The following is a 20,807-nucleotide window of genomic DNA, read 5'->3' on the forward strand; positions in this document are numbered from 1 at the left end:
AAATATGAGTTTGTTTAGTCCTAAAATACCGCGGTGTATTGTTGATGCTCTGACATATTCACTTATGCATTGAATGTGATGTTTTCGTAGTCTGTTATAAAAAATCTTTGAAAAGTACAGGTGTGGAAGTTTATATAATTATATTGTGATATTTATTACTGCAATTGTGCTCTCAGCATCTTGAGACAACGTTTTTTCTGAAGTTTATATACTATGTGAATAATTACTTTTCTCAATTTTCAAACGACTTTTAAATTTCTCTGCAAATAAATAACTTAGTTACTTTATAACGCTTATACATAAACGACATTATAGATTTGGATTTGGTTTTGTCAGTAATTTTCGTTGCGTGGCAGTTCTAATTTTCAAACAAAACTTTTTATTGATTATTTATCGGAACACGGTGAACGAACGCTTTTTGCGGGAGAAATGGTGGATCTACACACTCCAGATTACCAGGTTCGCCGACTTCCCCAGCTGATTGTTCGAACGACCGTAGCGCCCCAAGTGTTCAGTCACATACAGAAAAGATGGTATTGAAAAATTGTTTGAAACTTGTATCACAAAATTCTTTGTTTCATTACTTTTGTATTATGAATTATACGTGCAATTTTTAGTATTCTATATTTATGTAGTATTAAGCTATTATCTTCAATTGGACGATATTATTTTATGAGAACATAAATTGTAATTAATCGTGTAAAAATGAAAAATGAAAATCACCGACCAACTTATAACTGATTTAAAATTTAAATTTAAAAATAATGAATGCAACTCCACTCTTTGCGCATGTAATAATCGCCATTAATTCATAAATCTCGTCGATGCTGTTAATCATAACTACGTATTTTCTGATCTCAAAAATCAATTTCTCTTCTAAATTCTCGATCAACTATCAAGTCTGATCTGAAATGGAATCGAATGACCATTGTGAACAAGATCAAACTGAAATAGTTAAGAGACTTAAAAAGAAAAAGAAAACTCTCGGAAGAGTTTTGTCAAAACAAAAAGACAAAGCAAAAACATAAAGATTGGCAGCGATAAAAGTATGAATTTACAAGTTGTTGGCTGATACTTCAATTGAAAATTTATTTTGCAACTTTAGATTAAGTATGGGAATATTACAAAAAAAAGTCTTGTGGACTTCCAGCTTATTGGGATTTGCACTGGCGTAGAATGAGGGAAAAACAGCAAAGAAATATCTCTAGACGTCAAAGTTATGCAGTAGCATCATTGTTAAATAGAGACATTAGAGCTATTGATGAGTAAAAAAAATTTCAAATCGAAGTTAACATATCTTCGCTAAGGTAATTTTTAAAAAATGTTTAAACCCCAATATCCTTACTTTATTTTAATTACATTTCAATTCCAAATAGATTTTTAAAATAGAAAAAATTCTCTATCTTTCCTCTGTTTTTTGTAATCTGTAGCATAAACGGTATCGGAACAAATTGAATTTGAACGAAAAAAATAATTTTTTTTAATTTAAAAAACCAAAACTTTATGATCTTTCTCCCATTCGGTAAACGGGAAAAATTTTTCCCTCAACAGAAAATTAAAAAAAAACACAATGAACACACTGTAAAAAAATTAAAAAAAAATCGGTGATGTCGAGCGCCAAAATTAATTCGATTTCAGTGGAATGACCCGGATGAGTCATAAAATAAATACTGTATAGTGTGGCTGTGTAGTGGTTACATTAACCACTTCAGAACCGGGAAACACCAGGTTCAAATCCATGAAACACAATAAATAATGCAATAATAAAAAAAAAGTGTATATTGGTCGCCTATCAAATTATTTTTTGAACGGGAATCTCAATCAACTGTTAAATCTTTAGTCTTTCGATTGTTATGGCTGTTCTTCGAAATTCAATCATAAAAACTATGGTTTACAAAGAGGAAACTATACGAGATAAGGAAAGTGGACTTGATATACAAGAGTAAGAGAAAGAGCATAAGAATAATATAACACATTAGATTAACATTTAGACAGACAGTCCTTGGAAAGGGGGAAATGTAGAGTTAGAATCGTAATCAACGGATGGTGGGCGTTCAAGGTAAAAGAATTCAGGAAAAGATTTTTTTTAAACATTAGTGTCAAAATGTGTTCAATTGCTGGCTCAAGTGTTCCAAAGTTCACTCTCGTTTTGTGGATTGACGAAAAAAAGTTTCAATTCTATCGTCAAAATACAAAACAAACAAGCAAATGCTATACGTCAACCAAATTGTGGACCTAATTGTCTACCCTAAGGAAGGAAAGGTGCCAAGGGATGGGTGGAAAAAGTATAGGGCGGTGGTTTTTCAATAAGGAAGTAAATTTGTTTGTTTGAAGGGAAGATGATTATTTTTGCAGAACTAAACCTAAATTTAGTTGAAATATTTAGATATAAAGCAAGATCTCCATAAAAATCCTCTGAATTGATGAGTGATTAATATAAGGAAGCAGGAAATTCTCATGATGGAAATGGGTTCGTCCTTGTGTTATGGCGAGATTCGAGAGAATTTAGCGCTATTGCAGAGACATGGATTTTAGATAAAAGAATGTTAAAAAATCCGGGAATATCGGATATGATACCGAGACCTCAAGATAACGAGCAAGAACCTGATGAAGGCTGGGAGTGTATCAAGGGATCCGTCCTTAAGAACTCTGGTAAAAATTTTTAGTTTAAGGTGGTTATTTGAGTAGAGCATAATATTTTTAATGGTTTAGCTAACAAAGGTGATTTAGAGCGGGATAGTGAGGAAATTGTGGCTGAGTATTTCAACAATTTGAAAAAATCTGTTCAATCCTCAGCTTCGGTATTTAAGATTTTTATATTTTTTCGTGTTAACATTTCAATTTGATTAATTTTTTGTACAATATAGCGTGATGGTTACGAATCATCATTGGATTCCTCGATTGAAGTTCGTAAGAAAAGGGGCCTTGAAGAATGGGGATTCTTTGCTCGAGGCAAAATATAAAAAGTTTAAAAAGGAACACGCTAATACAAAGGCAATCCTTTCGGTCCCAAAGGTACAATTGGCTGATAAGAAAGAATTATTGAACGTAACAATAAAACGTAGTTTTTATACCTTTGTAGTTATTTATATAATTTAATATCAATTTTTAAATATAAAAGATATTCCTTGCATGATAGAAGACGCGGTACAAGAGATATTAATGAAGGACTTTCTTGTGAGCGTCGTAAAATCAGCTTTTCCGACAGCACCAGCCGGTGGGATTGCTGAAGGTAGAGCGGGGAAAGCAGGGGGAAGGGATGATGTAGAAAGAGCAAAAGTCAGGCGTTTTAAAAAATTAATTAATTATCGTGAAACTATTAGGCAGTCATCCTCCAGTGTGGTATTGAAGAGGACGTGTTCGAACTTCGAACAAAGCCAAATGAGTACACCAAAGTGACGAAGAATTTAGTCGTGGGACTATTTGAGGAAGAGGAACTAATGACCGCCAGGACTGACTAGATGCTGTAATCTATATACTAGCACACGTTTGATAGACTTTGGCGGATCTTTCCCGTGTGATACACACACTTAAGTCGAATGAGTTATGTACTTCCTCACTGTTTAGACCGATGTAGCGAGGGTAGTCAGTGTATTACCTTTTTTAATGTTTTAATGGGCGTACTCTGTAGGGGCGCTGCCCAGTGTATTACCGATTCATATTTTCAGTTTTACAAGTATACAAATGGGTTATTTTCATTGGGTTGATGAGTTACAATATTAAATGGAAGCTGGGCCTGTCGGGCGGTGCGGGGACCTAACACTGGTTCATGCTAACCTCACTGGAGATCTAGTGAGTCCTTTGGTTGTGCCTTTCCAGCTTGGTTGTAACTTCAAGGCCGACTGACGGCCGCTGGCGTAGCCAATAAATACCTTATGCCGAATCGGGAGGGGACGAGAGCAAAACGCGATGAATAGGCTAGCTAGCCAAGACTGACTCCCCTGCTCCTCTCAGCGTCGTCTGCTTGACTCGCCGTCTGCAGAGTCCATACACTCACTACTGATGCTACTAACTCCGTTGTCCTCACTTTTGGGTGTTACTAAACTATGGAATTGGAGCTTCCAAAATGGAAGTATAAAATCTGGAATTCAACCGAAAACTATGGAATCCGCTAGGTGGCGTTAGGTGTCTCAAACAATGGAAGTAGGAGCCTAAAGTATGGAAATAGACGAAAAAATATGGAATTCCAAAATTGAACACAGAATTTTAAAAAAATGGAACACGAATAAAATTCTTGAATTTTTATAGTTTATTATTATTCAACACAACATAATGAATTTATACATGTTAAGAAAGATCAAGCAAATAAAGAAAAATACGATTGAATAAAAGGTATGGCGACCGTAGAACTCCAAGGACAGAAAAACTCCACCGACAATAGAACCTCAGTATTTTAAAAAATTAAAAAAAAATTCTTTGTACAGTACCTACCGAAAGTCTTTGGAAGTCAGAGAGGACCTTATGCAAAAACGCTGTTTTTGCAGTCCTTTAGTTAGTACAGTTTTAACCAAATTCTTTGAAATTTCGTGTTAAGAGATAACTAGAGGTAGTGGGAACACCTCTGATTTTTTATAGATTTTTGTTTACATTTTCTGGAGTACTTTTGGCCGGATGTAAAAGTCTTTGGAAAGCCGAGAGGACCTTATGCAAATTAGGTCACTTTGGCCTTTTTTCCAGTTGAACGGCTAGGGCTAGGGAAACGCGACTTTTTTCAAAAAATTGACCTGCGTTAGCTTTATTTCAGGTCTGATTTACAATACTTTTTATTTATATTTCTCAGTTTCATTTGAAGTTAACTAGCAATCTACGACTCAAAGAAATCGTTTTGGGGTTTTTTATTTTACGGAAATCATTGCTGGGGGTCCTAAAAATAAAAAAATATATGAGTTTTATGCAAAATTTTCGCTAAGTCGATTGGTAAAAATCGCAATCGCTTAGCTTTTCTAGTTTAGGAGATATTTAAAAAAAAAACTGAGATGGGGTAGCCAAAATTTTGACTTTTTTCGGTTTTTGTGCAGCAGTTTTCTCGTCAACTGCTGCACCTAAAAAAATCTAATTAGTATATAATGATAAGATAGCCCGTTTCTTCAAACTATTTTAATTATTTTTAAATACTCCGCTTAGAAGCCGAGATATTAATGATTGAAATTTTGGAAAAAATTTCCCAAAATTTCTTCGTTTTTTGGCCATGCCGGGCTTCATCCTATACGCCACCTAGCGCTCGCGAAAACAACATTTCCCCCTCTTTGCCTTTAGGGTCTCTTGGTGTGGTCTCCCTCATAGCGTCAGTCTACACCTACCGAGGGGGGGTGGTCAGACAGACCCTAAAGGCAATGAGGAGAAAATTTTCTTTTCGCGAGCGCTAGGTGGCTTGAATAATGAACAATATGAGGGTTGGACAGTATTGGTAGCACTTTTGTAAATAAATGTGAATATGAAATATATATGCCATCTAGTGCCACAAAAAATAAAATAAAATGTGAATTTTTTTGAATTTTTAGTTGAATTCCATTAATTTTTGGAAGTTCCATTTCCATATTTTAGACGGCAGAAATTTTGCTAAAATCTGGAAAGTCGGCCCTTGAATTCCATAGTTTTCGTTCGAATTCCAGATTCTATACTTCAATTTTGGAAGTTCCAATTCCATAGTTTAGTAACACCCCTAACTTTGTCAGGGTCGACTTTGGCGACGAAGCGAGGCCAATAGCAGCACGAATGTTGTTCGGATGTCGGCAAGGAGAGACGCCACACGGCGTCCTTGCTCTTGCTGGGCTTGGACGACAAATTGGCCCAGCTAGGATAGATATTCTGACCAACCGGCATTCAACACAACAACCTTCCCCAACTCACTCAAAGTTACCACTGTGCCTGCTCACTGTTTGGTGTTTTCCGTAACCTTCCGTTCGCATCGGCAAACTGAAATCTACCACCTCGAATCGGTGTATACTACATTGCTGTTAAGGTCTGACGAGCGCCAGGCAACTGAATCATTAATGCCGCATAATACTTAAATACGGTGGCCTTCAACATACAACAAAGGGGATAGTGACCGTCTATTATGCATTCGCCCCCTCCCCATCGTCAGCAACTTTTATGCGAGAGCAGACTATGCAAATTTGAAGAAAATCCACTTAAGCGTTTTTGCATTTCGTGAGAGACAGCGCTGCCAAGAGGATCCTTGAGATTTATGCTCATATATTCTTGAACTATACTTCTTAACTTTAGCCTTTTAATGCCACAATGAAGAACATCAAACTTGGACAGATCGATTTTACTTACTACACAACAAAAGAAAGCAGTAATCCGAGTTCTATTCAGAATAACGGAAAGCTCACGAGACGAGTATCAGCAAATGTTGAGTCAAGTCCGCCTGAAGAGAAAATTTAGCACTGACGATGTCCTTTGCACCAGAGAATCGCGAGTACGAACTCAATGGAGTTTTCCGGTATCATTAGGCCCACATGTTGAATATTACGGGATTTCACACGAACAGCCTAAAAACATCAAATTCAAATTTGAACCTTTAAAATTAATCACAATCTTTACAAATTAAGTGAATACCTGCATCGATCTAATAACTGATGAAATTTCTTTCCAAGCTGAAAATATTGGTCCGCACTGGACGTTCAGGGTCTTTAGACTCAAACCATATTGACATTCAAGTCCTTGGTCCTTTTTAATGCACTACCCAGTCCTAGATACAAAAATCCTTTAACACTCATTCTGTATTAGCAATGCACTATAATTTGTCACGAACCAGTATCTGTGGTAGCAATCCGTTTTGGAGGCGTTGTATAGAAGATTCCAAAATTCTTCGACAACTCTTCGCTGCGGACTATCTGCAGCCACCTTTTCGTGCTTAATTTTAAAAACTTCCCAAGACAATGGCGAGAATTTCATTCCTGTTCTTTTATTAGGCCATATGGCAGTATATGAATCACCATCCTAGCCAGGTCTCACTTGCTTGTTATTGACAACAAAGAAGACAGAACGCTTGCCTTTCCGAGTCTTTGAAAAATAAAAAGGGATAAGTAGAGCAAATTCATCAACAATCAATATGTTTGTTTTTTTCCAAATTCGATATGCAAAAATCTTCGCTGTTTCCAGACAAGGAAGCCGACATGTCGTGAGCTAGTTTCCAACAATGGAACCAAGAATACCAAAACCAATGAAGTCAAGATAAATTTGCTTGTCCTGGGTACTTCTTAAATTCCTTATTACGAGCTCGATCTCTTCTTGAATAAAACATTCTGAGATTTCTGGCATAAAAATTCTTCTTAAAAAGACCTCGTAAGGTTCCATCAGTCTCCAGTGTTGCTACTAGCTGACTTTTTTCTTTTCTGGTCTGCTTCTCTATTTGGTTTAGACTAAAAGTGTAGACCCCTGATACTAATTCAGTCTCTCCACCTCCCTGAGAAAAATATAATTTGTCACAGTGAATAAGTGAAATACAATGCATTACATTTAATAGTTTAAACACTTTACTTCAACATGCTTTAATCATCCACAACATACCAGCATAAACAAAATTTTGAGTGCGACAACTTAATTTATGCATCACTTGCTGTGACTCAACATTGTGTTATTTTAAAGTAAACTTTGCCATATCGACTTTGCTTAAAATGCCTTCCTAGCATAATCTGAAATGTAAAATTTGTTATGAACTCGCACACTCATTGTGACTGCGAATGGACGGTCGCGTGAATAGATTAAATGAACTTCACCAATCAATCAGCTGACACCACGAGTATTACAGTGGTAAATAACTGGTATGATAACTGCTGTTCGAAAAATGAAATCAGGTTCATCTTTGTGTTTTGTTGTTCTCGTCGACAGCGGAATTAAGCAACTGTTAAAGCAAACCCAGCTATTTCACATCCCAGATGATCTTGCGGCAACTCCTGTGTTTTGCTACCTCGTGTCTTGGTTTGACGCAGATAATGGGGCTGAGCTCAACGGTTTTGATGAACTGTCCTTGTCGGACGTATTCTTCAAGCACAAGTATTGCAAAGAGAAGATGATTTTTCTCAAATCAGACTGCTTTTTATAGAAAATGAAAACAGTTTGTGAAATATCTTGCGAGACTTTGGCACCACAAATTTGGACTTAGGTTAGTTATTATTTTATTTTTTATTTCTTTGAGTATTAATCACATCTGTTTTTATTAATATAATAGTGCCTGTAGAAAATGAGTCAGAACGTGAATCGCAGCATTGTCAGATATTTTCCTGCTCTATTGGAGATTTTCAATGAAAGAAATTAATCTCATTTACACAAAATGTTGTCGGGAGACTTTGTTTTCTTAAGTTTTGTTCTTGTGTCTTGTTTGTGGATTATTTCACTTGATTCAGAAATCCAATTAAAAATCCATGGAAATGTTAACGTAAAAGTAATTCATTATCTTCATTGGTTTATGTCATTGGCATTTCCTGTCCCCTACGTAACATAATATTCTTTTTTTAGGCTGCTAAGCACTTTGCAAAATCTGAGCAAGTTTTTGAAGATTTTGTTGATCTTTCTTTTAGTCAAATCCAATCAGATTGCCCACAGAACTGCCTGATGAAGGTGCAAGTCAGCACCCTACTAGCACAGAGATATCCATAGGATATCCTATGGATGTCAGAGCCGATCCAGTTGGATGTCCCAGTTGGACGTCCTATGGATGTTTAATGGATATACTAATGTCCTCTCCTGTGGACGTCCAACTTGGGATATCCATGGACGTCCAAAAAACGGACGTCTTTGGTATCAGTTAAAAAATTGAGAAAAATTCAAAGATCTAACTTCATCGGGGATCGAACCCGGGACTCTTGGATGGCATGCCAGTGTTATGCAACCATACTATACTTGTTCTTGAGAATATGAAACAAAGGGGATATTCAAGCTTCCCTACTAGCACACAATGTCCACAGGACGTTCTATGGATATCCTATGAACGAAAACCGTCCGTTTGTTTAGCGTCAGCTACGGATATCCTATGGATGGAATGTTTGGATCAAGAAAACACGGTCCATACTGGGATGTCCTATGGATGTCCATCGGTACCAATCTGGGGTGTGAAATTAATCGTTCGTTTCAGATCCTTATTCTGATATCCATACGATGTCACGAATGTACGGCTGACTTCACATCCGAGATTGGTACCAGATGGACATTCATAGGACATCCCAGTATGACCATCCGCGACCAACCGTTATCTGGATCAAAATATACCATCCATAGGATATCCGTAGCTAACGCTAAACGGACAAACGGAAAATCAACCGTCGGATATCCAATGGACGTCCTATGGACAATGTGTGCTAGTAGGGCAAAGCTAAAGTAAACTGTTAAAAAAGTGTGAATTTAGGTAACCCAAAACTAACCAAAATTTCTATTATATACTTTTACATAACATCTTTTGGTTCTCGTTAATTTCCTGTGCATACAAAACCAGATTTATTCCAGATTTATTCCAGTTGCTTTCAGCAGTCAGAAACATCCATTTCAGTTACTTTTATTTTACACAATTCCAAAGACAAATATCGGCAGCTAACGTAAGATAATGATGTGGATTATTATACTGTAAATTTTCCAGCAATTAAGTTCACTTGTTAGATTTTTACTAATTTGCTTTTTTGTCAACTTCCGGAAATTTGCATTGAACTAGCAAGTAAGTTTTGTTCCGTGTACATTTCTAAATATGTCAGTGTAGGTTTGAGGCTTTAAGCTAATATTTACAAGCAATCCGCCACTCAAAGATACCATTTTGGCATTTTTTTTATTTTGCGGAAATCATCACTAGGGGTTGTATAAATACATAAATAGATGAGTTTAGTTCAAAATTTTTTGTTTAGTCAATTGGTGAAAACCGCAATCGTTGTCAATTATTGTACAAGTGCCATTTATAATTTCAATAAACAATTGTTATAGCAGTTACGATCTCTGTTTTATGTTTTGTTCCAGAAAAGACATTGTGTGATACAAATCCCAGTGGTAAAAATCTATCCCTTTATTCCACTCTCTAAGAAATAGAAAGACTTCCCCTGAGAATATAAAAATATATTTGAGTTAGCTTAGTTTTGTCATTGAATTGTGCTTACGTTTTAAAGTAATCAGCATTGTGAATAATCACACAATTCAAATGCCAAGTTTTCCCTTTCTTATAGTTTTTGCACGTCTCTCGAAGAATATACAAAATTTCCTGACAATGAGTAACTTGAGCATAAAGCATTTTTCTAGTTAACGCTGCTTTCACATGCCGATGGAGACGTGCCATCATCATAGGCCCTACTTTAGTCGTTTTGTTAAGTTGGCCAATAAATTTGATTTCAACGTAAAAATAATTTCAAAATAGATAGTTCCAACTTCATAACGGGAAGTAAAGCCTTAGAACAAACCAATTTGTAAGTGGTGCTGTGGAACTAAACTCTTCATAGTGCACAATTTTGTTGTAAAATACAAACAAAAACATGCTTACTTGTTGTGATAATTATACCTGATAATGATACCTGAAAAGTCATCGAACTGACATTGAAGCAAGATGTAAAGTGGCTACAAGTAGAGTTATTATTTTAGTTTTTTTTTGGAGTTTATTTTTAATTAGAGTTAACCAAAATCAGCTACGCAACAATAAAAAAAAATAACTGGCATTTTAAACATTGTTACGACTGTGAATGACACACCAGATCCGTTGTTTTCCTGGTGTTGTAGAAGAACTCAAGCCACAAGCTTTTGAGCAAGTTAAATTAAAAACCAAACATAAAATTAAGTCATTTCCATTTCCCGTCAAAGAAAACATACTATAAAAACTTACAGGAACTTTTACATTCAAAATGTTGGCAGTAACTTAAGTAAAAAAATAGCCACTGCTGAGGTAGAGCGAGTTCCAAGTCTTTGAGCAAGCTACATAAAAATCATACACACAATTAAGTCAGTACCATTTCTCGTCAATGAACAACATATATACTAAAAAAACGTACAGGAACGTATACTTGATAAAATTTATCTTTGTCATAATAGTCATTGTTGTTTATGATGGCACTTTTTCGTATGTGTTTAGTGGATTCACTGCAAGCTCTCACGATTTCTTTTAAGTTTATGAATGACAAATTGTGTAATTGTTGTTCTATTTTGTTTAATCCCAAACGGTTTCACATCATTGGGGATTCAGCGTTTCTTTTTGAAGAGTGGTGTTTATCATCATATGAAAAAGGAACTGGCTGGTTTCTAAAGAACTTTTAATTTTAAATTTTCAGCTACGAAAATGGTCGTTGAACATTTATTTGGCAAATTAAAAAATATATTTCGAAGAATCCAAGACGATGTTTATGTCAATATTGAGAAAGTTGAGAGTATTGTTGTGTCATCATGTACGCTGCATAACATTTGCTGTCTTCAGAAAGAGGCGATATTATGGCAAAAATTTTACCCTAGGTAATATTGCCATACATTGTAATGTAAATCCAACAAGTGAGCAATGAGAAAACAATGATATTTTAGCATTATTATGTCAAGCAAAACAGGGAGAAATTACAAACTTCATTGATCACCAGAAATGGCCGATAACTTGAATATGAGATAATCTGTTTTTAATGTAAATGTTATTATAGATGGATTTGTATTTTAGCAGATATGACTGAAGATTCACAAATAAACCACTAAAAGCACCGTATTCACAGAAAAAAAAAAGATCATTTGAGAATTATCGTTGCTAATAATTAATATTAATCCCATTATTTAACAAAATTTTAGAATATTGATTAAGGCGAATCACACAAATCACTTATTTCTTTCATTACTGTCATTAATCTAGTCTCTCACTCCTTTTTTGTCCATTGTATTACAGCAATCATCAGAATTCTTATGGGGTTTTGGGTTTGTTGTATCCTTCGTCATTACGTTTTTGTTTAAACAAAAGAATTGAGAAAACAAAGAATTGAGAAAAGATAGATATCTTTTCTCAATTTTTCAAATTCCTTCTCTCCTTTCTTATCAAGTTCTCTCATCATAATCATATCAATCATTTTCTCAACATTGATTCCCATTCTATTTCTTTTACGTTTTTTTTTGTCTCGGTTCTTCATTGGTTTCATCATAGTCGTCTTCATGACACTCATTGTCAGTAAAAAGGAATGCATTCGCAATATTTTGCCTCCACTGATTAGTTTACATACGTTGGATGCACATTCTTTGTAACACCTGTGTTTTAAGCGGAATTTAATAGTACAGTATCCTGATCGTTCCTGACGTTGAATCGACACTTGCGGATTCACAATTGGCGATCAGCGAATATTTTGAACCAGAAGATGATATTTTTGGAACGCAAGATGAGGATGCATCTAATCTCTATATATTTCCCCAAAGCAACCTACCAAGAGATGGAGTTCAAAAAGGAAGACGCCGTACCTGAATCCAATCCGGTGCCTCCAATTTTTTATTTGATAATTTCAGGTTCAAAGGACAAGCAATCAAAGGCCAAACTTTCATTCCGAACCCAAAGACTCACGCATAATGACGTGGTAGGTGACGTCGTAAACTTGTCAAATATGAAGGAGAAAAATCTGTTGAACTTTACGACTTTTGTGGACAAGATTCTTTCAAACATCGGGATTGTTCAACCGAATTCGTCTGAAGCTTAAATTATGCATCAACATCGTCAGAAGCATCAACGTTGCATCCCACTGTCTGTATAAAAAAAACACACTTCAAAAGGTACTTCAATTGAATATCGATAGCACCCACAGACAATCAAAGCTAACATCCTACATTTACTTTAATTTCCACTAGTTGAGATTTCATTCCACACACACCATGTAGTTCTCATCTGACTCTCTCGATAATGATACGGATTCTGGATATGGATGACACTGGACTGGATCACATGGCCTCCAGCTGATTTCGACAACACTGAATTCTTGTCTTTTGCTACATTTACTTTTGAAAATGTTTGGATAAGCATGCTGCCCAAGGTAATAAGACAAAATGTTCAATGCACTTTCATTAAAAAGAGACTAAAATTCTTCTCTACTTTAGATTCCATACAATTCCGATGTTACTGGAGCAACATATAGACTCAACATGATCTTCTGCGAAAATTGATACAAATGTTGAATGCTAATCCAATTACCTCCAGCTGTTACTCACTCTAATGAACATATTTTTATGACATGATGTATGTTATGACATGATTTTTGACATTGAGTGTAAGCATACTGTCAAAAATAACAATATTGGCTATCCTTTTCAACTAAAGAACAACAAGAATAACTTCCTTTACCTATGTTAGATCTTACACAACTATAATACCATTGAAACAATCTTCTTTTCGACTCATCTCACACGGAACACACATATCGATACTATTTCTCTATACTACAAAAATAGTCTCTTCCTATTATATACAACCCATTCTTTGTAATAAAGCTAGCAGTCAAAGGTAAAAAGGTTTGATGTCTGACTAAATTACTCAGTTAAAGTATTCCGACAGTCATTTTCACTTTTTTCTTTCTTTTTAATGTCTAAATTAAAAATGTGGTTTCCAATTATCACAAACATTGATGATACACTTAGATTCGTACAAACAAAAAATTGAAAGTTATACGAAATCATCCAGATTTGCCTTAAAACCAAAGCAACGTTTCAATAAAAAATACACCATCACGTACAAAAGACATATTAGTGCGGCGAAACTCCAGGCGAAAATCGTCTCCATGAAGAACCAAAAGTATTCAAAATAGAGAAGCATTTTAAATAAATTTTTGCGATTCGTACCGAACACAAATTAATTTTTTACGGGATCCGGCTGATTGCCTTCTGTAATTACCTTTGCTTCACGAAAAATTTTATCCACTTCTCCGCTCACGAAGCTTAATCCGACCGATGCCGCAAAAACCGACTCAAGTTATCATAATTTGACTGAAACAGCAAGCCAATCTACACTGCAAATTACAGCATTTAGCAAATAATGTAACACAACATTTTTTCAAATACACCTTACTCTAACTTCCGGGTGCCACACGTAGGGATCCATGTATTTCAGAAGTCGATTACTTCCACTTCGATAATGAATTTCAATTGCACGAATATTCTCCAATGTTAACCCGCAAAACTTCGCAGTTTTTTTTATTTCATCACTAAACTCACAACCTTCGTCCTCCTCTCATTATACGCATGATTTTCAGAACAAACGCAAACCGTGACAATCAAGTGCGGCGCTTTCGATTGAAACAGATAGATATTAACCGCAATATTCCAACACTCCATCCTATCGTAATTGAAACGACTGCGGCATGTTCCCTTTAAGACAAGCCAACCTTTAATTCCCAAAAACCCAACGTCCGTTTTTTACGAAAGAAATGCGGAAGCTATACTCAACAAACAACATATTTCACGGGAAAATTTAACTTTTATTCATTGCACTGGAGATGTTCATACACGTTAACTTTAAGGACTTATTTATTTGACTTGATGACACTTAATAGTTTTATATCATTGTTTGGAAAAATCCCTTGAGGATAAACGAATTTCTTCACGAGAAACGGAAGAAACAAATAGTTTGACGTTCGAAGAAACCCGTTTGATTAACTTGGAATTCACAACACCGTCACCCATTTCTCGTAAACGTAAACGTTTTACATATAGTCAAGGTTACGAATAGACCTCATCAACTGGTTAGTATATAATGGATGGCAACACTTAGCATAACACATCAGTCAAGATCTGCAATCGTCAAGATGGAGAACACGACATCAGAAGACACTCCCGTTCAGCTGGAATATTTCGAAAACGAAGAAGATTTGGAGCTAACCGCGGTCGAATGTCCCAGTCCCACCATCAACAAAATTGCGGACATAACAAAAATGCAAGAAGGGTAAAAAAAAATAATTTTTCATCCTCAATGAGTATAACTACAAATGGAAAGTAAGATTAGATTTCATTATTCGAATTTTACCTTTGTATATGATTGAAACTTATTTTCTAAATTCTTACAGGGTCGGGCGTCTGTTATATAGATGAAAAATTCAATGGTGATACCTTTGATTGGTGTAAGAACATTCAGAATCATAAAAATGGATGTGTGTTAACATGGAAAAACGATGAATTCTCGGTTAATAAATATATAATTGGAAATAAGATCTTTGAATTGAACGTCAATGCTAGGCACTTTACGGTAAGCAAAAGTTATCGAAAAACATTTTAGCTATTAGCAGTTCTAATTTTATTATATGTGCATGTCAATACTACGAATTAATTCATGAATAACACTCACAACTCGATCCAGGATGAAGTTGACGAACACGCTAATCAGCCCTTGGTACATTAATGGCTTTTTAATATCCCAATTACTATTTGACAAACTAATGTTGTTGTTTTTTCCTTTCTTGGCAGATTGAAAAAGACGCTGACAATCAAGATCCACGAACTACTTTATTTTCAAAGAATTCCCATGAATCTGTGCTAAATATGCGGCATAAAGGACTAGCAAAGCGGTTTACACCAACAGATCCGACAGGCCCTGGTCGAGTTGTCCAGCTCTAGCCATAAAGCAATCCAATGGTTTGCAAAAGACATAATCAAGAATGGAATGATACGGCTTCTACTATTGAGCAATCGCAAGGACTGCGGTGCGGCCATATGTCAGTGTTAGATCTTCGTTCCAGGAAACATTTGAACAAGAATCTGATGTCTATGTACAGAGTGCTTCTCTCCGAGAGTCAGAAAGTGAAAGTGACGACAATGAAGTCCCCAATTCTTACGTTAATGACTGTTATAGAACTATTCAAGGAAGTGCTTTGCTAAGTTACTGCATGAGCTATTGGTTCAGTCTTTTAAATCATTCTAGTTGGTCTACTTGGCATTGGTCCTTTTTCACATCATGATGAGAAAATGTTAAAGTGCCTTGTCGATCGTTCTCGCGTTTCCCCAAAAAAATCATTTCATTTGATTAAACTTTGAGTTTTTTTCTTATGATTAAGTCTGATTTCCAGACGCTTTCTTTTCTTATTTAGTTGTCATCTATTAGTTCGGAGCTACCAAGAAGCCGACAGAAGAATGCAAGAGGAACTGCCATTATCAACAGAAAAAAAAATGCCATGAAAATCTACAGTCAACAATATTTTAAATTCCTCCCCATAGCACTGAGAAATCTCATAATCTGCCGATGTTAGAACGGAAATAATATTGGAATTTGTGAGGGACACTAAGGAGGCATCAAGAAAACAACCATTTGCCACGGCCGGGAAGATTGTTCAGAATTGTCTTTCTACGAAAGCTGTAGAGCTTCTGAAAACGCAGCTTCCGTTTTTTAAACATTTTGTTCTGGCTGTAAATCGGAGAGAAAACATCCCTTTCCCAAGATTGACCTGACAGAACCAAACTAAAAAATCAACCTGGGTGCAGTAAATGGTAACTATTAAATATCATCCAATTTTTGATAGAACACAACTACAAATATTAGTTTCTAAAATTTTTCTAATTAATTTAGACCGAGATTGTTTCACATTCACATACATATGATCCTATACTTGCAGGGTCTCTGTCATCCCGGTTCCGCCACAAGCTTTTTTTAACGAATGAACAACGGCAACTTGTAGGCAGCTGTTGTCAGTGCCTCAGTGGTTTATGGATGGCACATTTAGAGCAGCACCAAAGGAATTCGCTAAAGAGTCTTTGACTATGTAAAGGTTTTTGAGGCGATAAAAAACACTGTTTAATCAGTATATGTGTTGAAGAAATTGTTTCTGATTTTGAAATAGCCGTATTTAAGGCGGTAAAGAGGTGTTTTCCTGAAGTCCATCATTCCGTATGTTCCATTCATTTGAAACAGGCTGTATTACGTGGCAATTTTTGGTATTAAGTTATAGAGTTTAATTGCAGCTTACCTTACCTAACCACATGTCCACTCCCATGACCACCCCCATGTCGGACATATCAACTCATATCAACTCATCAACATCATCATACTCATTAACATCCTGGCCATCAACTACCGATACGGAGGGATGGACAAACACCTCTATTTTTAGCACCTCACCTCTAATTCTCATCATTACATCTTATACTAACCAAAGTGGGAACACAATTGATTTGTGCAGCCCATCGACAATTGATTTGTGCAGCCCATCGACAATCAGCAGCACTGTTGAAGTCAGTTCGGGATATGAAGAAGACGCAAAAAACCCATACGACAAGTCAACAACAAAAAATGTATTTGGGTCTGAATATTAATTTATGTCTGTTATTTGTATTTGAAATTCAAATTTAGAATAAAAGATGCGTAACCTCAAAAGTTATTTTTATCATTTTGCCTATTCTGGGTTATTATAGACGAGGGGTTGTCAACTCAAAAAAATCCTCGTACACCCTCGGATTTTTTCAAAAAAATCCCTAAAAAATCCAAAAAATCCAAAAATCCAAAAATCCCAAAAATCCCAAAATTCCAAGAATTTTGGTTTAATAAATCGACAAAATTTTATAAGAATCGATTTTTTTCGTTATCGATTCTAATTCCCCTTACTGTGTTAATAATTCCCCTTGGGCTTCTGTCTGTCTCTTGGTCTGTCTGCAGTCAGTGCCATGCTAGGAATTTTTGATGGGAAAAATGACTTCTATAAATTCTGGTATTTGTAGAGAGGATGACGATACATGGGAATTGTTAAAAGAAAACAAGGTCATTGTACCTGAAAGTATTTAAAAAATACTTAACGATCTCAATTTTAGTGGAATTCGTGCGTTGGCTAAAGTAAATGAGTCAAGTGTCATGATTGAAGAGTACATCCGAGATGTACTTGGTGATCCTGATGTTCTCGAAATTATGAATAAAGAAGAAAAACTACAAATATTTGGATCTATCTTTTCACGGTGCCCGTCCAAGTTCAAACTTTCACCTGGGCACAAAGTTACATTCCAAATTTTGTCAGAGGTTTGCAAAGAAATTGTCCAGCGCTGGACAATTATCTGTAAAGTAAAGCCACGTCAATCAATGGGTGTTCCATCTGGTAAAATAAGACTTTATAGCAATCTGAAAAAATCTGAAAAAATCTGAAAAAATCTGAAAAAATCCCAAAAATCTGAAAAAATGATTTTTGGATTTAAGATCCGTACACCTTCGGATCGAGTTGACAACCCCTCGATTATAGATTATTATTCGATTCAACCATTATAATTAGTCAATAGACGGATGTGCAAAGGGGAGAGCGAGCTTGGAGGGGGGTGAGTCCCAGAGTAAGCGCGAGAAAAATCCCTCATAAATATCTTATTTCCAAATAATTATCCATATTATAAGTGAGGCAAATACAAAAAAAAACATTTTTTTTTTAATCGGATGATTAGGCAAGGTCCAACACGAGAAAACAAATCGGTCCAAATAGCCCCACTCTCCCCTGCGACTTTTTTAGTTTCAATTTCAACCGCTAGATGCGCTAACCTCTTCGTTTCGTTAAACTAAGGAGATATTCTATTATAATTGAATTATCACTAAATTAAGTGCGGTTCAAGTGATATTATACTGCAATAAATGAAAACAGTTAAAATTTTGGATGTTTTAGTGTAATATTTCCTGCCTAATTCAAGAAATGACTTTTTAGAATTTTTCGTGATTTCATTAGAATGGATTCTAAAGGAGTTTCTCGCAATTAGATTTAATTCATTTTCAACTCAAATAGCGTTAAAAAAACAATTCAACTCGAATTTTGATTTTTGATGCGAATTGATTCGAGTGCTAGCGCTAGTCCTGGCTGACTGGATGGCCGAGAAAGATCAGGATTGACGTAAGTGACGAGGATTTCTGTGTATAGGCCGTGGTGGCGCGAACGTCAGCAAACGGATAGGCACCGTAGTTTCCGCAGTATCCACCATTTACGGCGCCGAGACCGTATCCGTAAATTTGAGCTTGAATTTGGGCGGCAAGAACCAACACCAATAGGCACGCGATCTGCGTATGGGATTACCAATATGTTAATTTAAAGAATTACGTCAAGATGAAATGTAAAATGAATCTAATTAAACAATAAAAATAAAAATTTGCGTGCTTTTTAGAGAAAAACCACGCTCTTGACAAGAAACTCTACGAGAAAAACCCGTGCTTTATTTTCTGACTGGTTATCGAGTATCAGCTATCCGCATTACTAACCTCGGGAAAATAATACTACCGCCGAAATTATGTCATCATTGGCTAAATATATCGGTGAGTTTTTTCCCATGGACACGGATAACATTTGTCAATTAACTATTGGTTGATTCCAGTTTAGATTGACACGCACGCAAAATTCAATTGAGTATATAATAGAACGTATAATTTAGAGCATCTTATATTGTCTAATACACCATTCAAATATTTCAGATACGCTTTGGCAGCCAGAGGTAAATAAAGCAATTTCCACCGTCGTCTTTACACTCAAATTTGTCAAGCGGTTTTATTAGGCTACATGAAAACATCTTTTGCAATGTTTTCTTTGGTAAGCTAAAACATATTTTACTTTATTCTTCACAGTTCATATCATGAGCAGACTACTAATTGTCGAGATTGTACCGTTAGTCAATTAATATAAAATTTTTTATTTTCATATCAGTTTCTCGTTATGAGTTTGATGTTGGTCACATCGCAAGCGGCCCAATTTGATGGTAAGTATAACGCACAAGTTCATAAGGGAAAGGAAACTGCAAATAGGCCTATACCTGTATGAAAATACTTAATGATTCAAATTTTGAACAGACGTTTGCAGTTTGAAGCGAGAATCCGTCAAGTGCCGAACATTACTTCCCACTTGGTATTTCGACAAAGCGACTGGAACTTGTTACTCGTTCAACATCGGTGAATGCAGCAGCAACTTTAACAGTTTCGGGACAAAAAAGATATGTGAGAAGAGGTGCGCAACACCGGCAAGTAAGTCTACTAAAATTCAAAAAATCCAAAACTGTACACATCATTATGATTAATTCTTTTCTCGCAGATGTGTGCACTTTAAAAAAAGACTCTGGAATGTGCCGAGCGGCGGTAACTGCGTGGTATTTCGATCCGCCAACTGACTCGCGTAATAAAGGCGAATGCAAAAATTTTATTTACGGCGGCTGCGGTGGCAACGCAAATCGTTTCGCGTCCAAGAAGAAATGCGACGACATGTGCGCTTACTTACCCTTTGGAGCCTCAAAATAATTAACCTACTAGATGTTTCCCGCGACTATAAAACTAACGAACAACAAAATCTTCGTTGGATGATGAATTGCTAAGAAGAAGACCATTCAGGCTAAACCGTTATCTTTTGTGCACCACCTCCTTTGCTATTTAAAATTGTATCCTTATAATTGGCTATAGTTCCGGAAAATAAATTGCATCAGTTATTATTTGAAAATGGTGTTCCGTATAGGGTAATCGTTGATAAAGGGTAATCGGCTAATAATAGAGGGAAATAAAGTAAATTCAGAGTCGAGAAAAATATTTTTTTAAATCATTTGTATTCGACTGTTTATTATCAGAATCAAGTTTAATCGAGAGTTTTATTATTCAACGTGTAACACAGGGCCTGAAACTTACAGCTGGTGCGGTGGCCACCAGGTGTAATCGTATTCAGTGGTCCGGGTTCCACCTTCGTACAAGTAATGCGGATAGGCAGTACAACTCATGTGATGGAGAGGATTCGTTCCCTCGCAAGGTGTGCAATGTCTTCTGTTCGGTGTCCCGGCTTTGTCGATCCAAAAACTGAGTGCCCTTTGGTTGATCTGAAGCGGAATGTATTCATCGTAATGCAGTCCCCACTTCCACATGTCCACGTCCGTTTCAAAATACTTCTGAAATTGTTCTTCTTTGGCGGAATGATAGGCTCGGCGGC

At 36.0% G+C, this 20,807-nt stretch overlaps 1 protein-coding gene and 1 long non-coding RNA gene across 2 annotated transcripts; both read left to right on the forward strand.

Annotated features, from left to right (window-relative positions):
• Positions 1-829: 829 nt before the first annotated feature.
• Positions 830-1,241, forward strand: LOC124312551. Its single transcript, XR_006910545.1, has 2 exons — positions 830-1,046; positions 1,106-1,241. It is a non-coding gene; the product is annotated as an uncharacterized LOC124312551 (long non-coding RNA).
• Positions 1,242-19,334: 18,093 nt separating this feature from the next.
• Positions 19,335-20,293, forward strand: LOC124312495 (BPTI/Kunitz domain-containing protein-like). The gene is made up of 4 exons (XM_046777024.1): positions 19,335-19,436; positions 19,551-19,602; positions 19,694-19,864; positions 19,932-20,293. The coding sequence occupies exons 1-4, from the start codon at positions 19,407-19,409 to the stop codon at positions 20,132-20,134; spliced, it is 456 nt and encodes a 151-aa protein (XP_046632980.1). The 5' UTR covers positions 19,335-19,406; the 3' UTR covers positions 20,135-20,293.
• Positions 20,294-20,807: the final 514 nt, after the last annotated feature.

This window comes from Daphnia pulicaria, chromosome 8 (genome assembly GCF_021234035.1).
Source record: "Daphnia pulicaria isolate SC F1-1A chromosome 8, SC_F0-13Bv2, whole genome shotgun sequence".
Classification (NCBI taxonomy): Eukaryota; Metazoa; Arthropoda; class Branchiopoda; order Diplostraca; family Daphniidae; genus Daphnia; species Daphnia pulicaria.

Excerpts from the sequence above, each read along its gene's own strand:
- LOC124312495 (XM_046777024.1), top strand. The coding sequence starts at position 19,407 with ATGAAAACATCTTTTGCAATGTTTTCTTTG. Across the intron at positions 19,437-19,550 it reads CTTTTGCAATGTTTTCTTTG|TTTCTCGTTATGAGTTTGAT; the intron begins GTAAGCTAAAAC and ends TTTTCATATCAG. Across the intron at positions 19,603-19,693 it reads GCAAGCGGCCCAATTTGATG|ACGTTTGCAGTTTGAAGCGA; the intron begins GTAAGTATAACG and ends AATTTTGAACAG.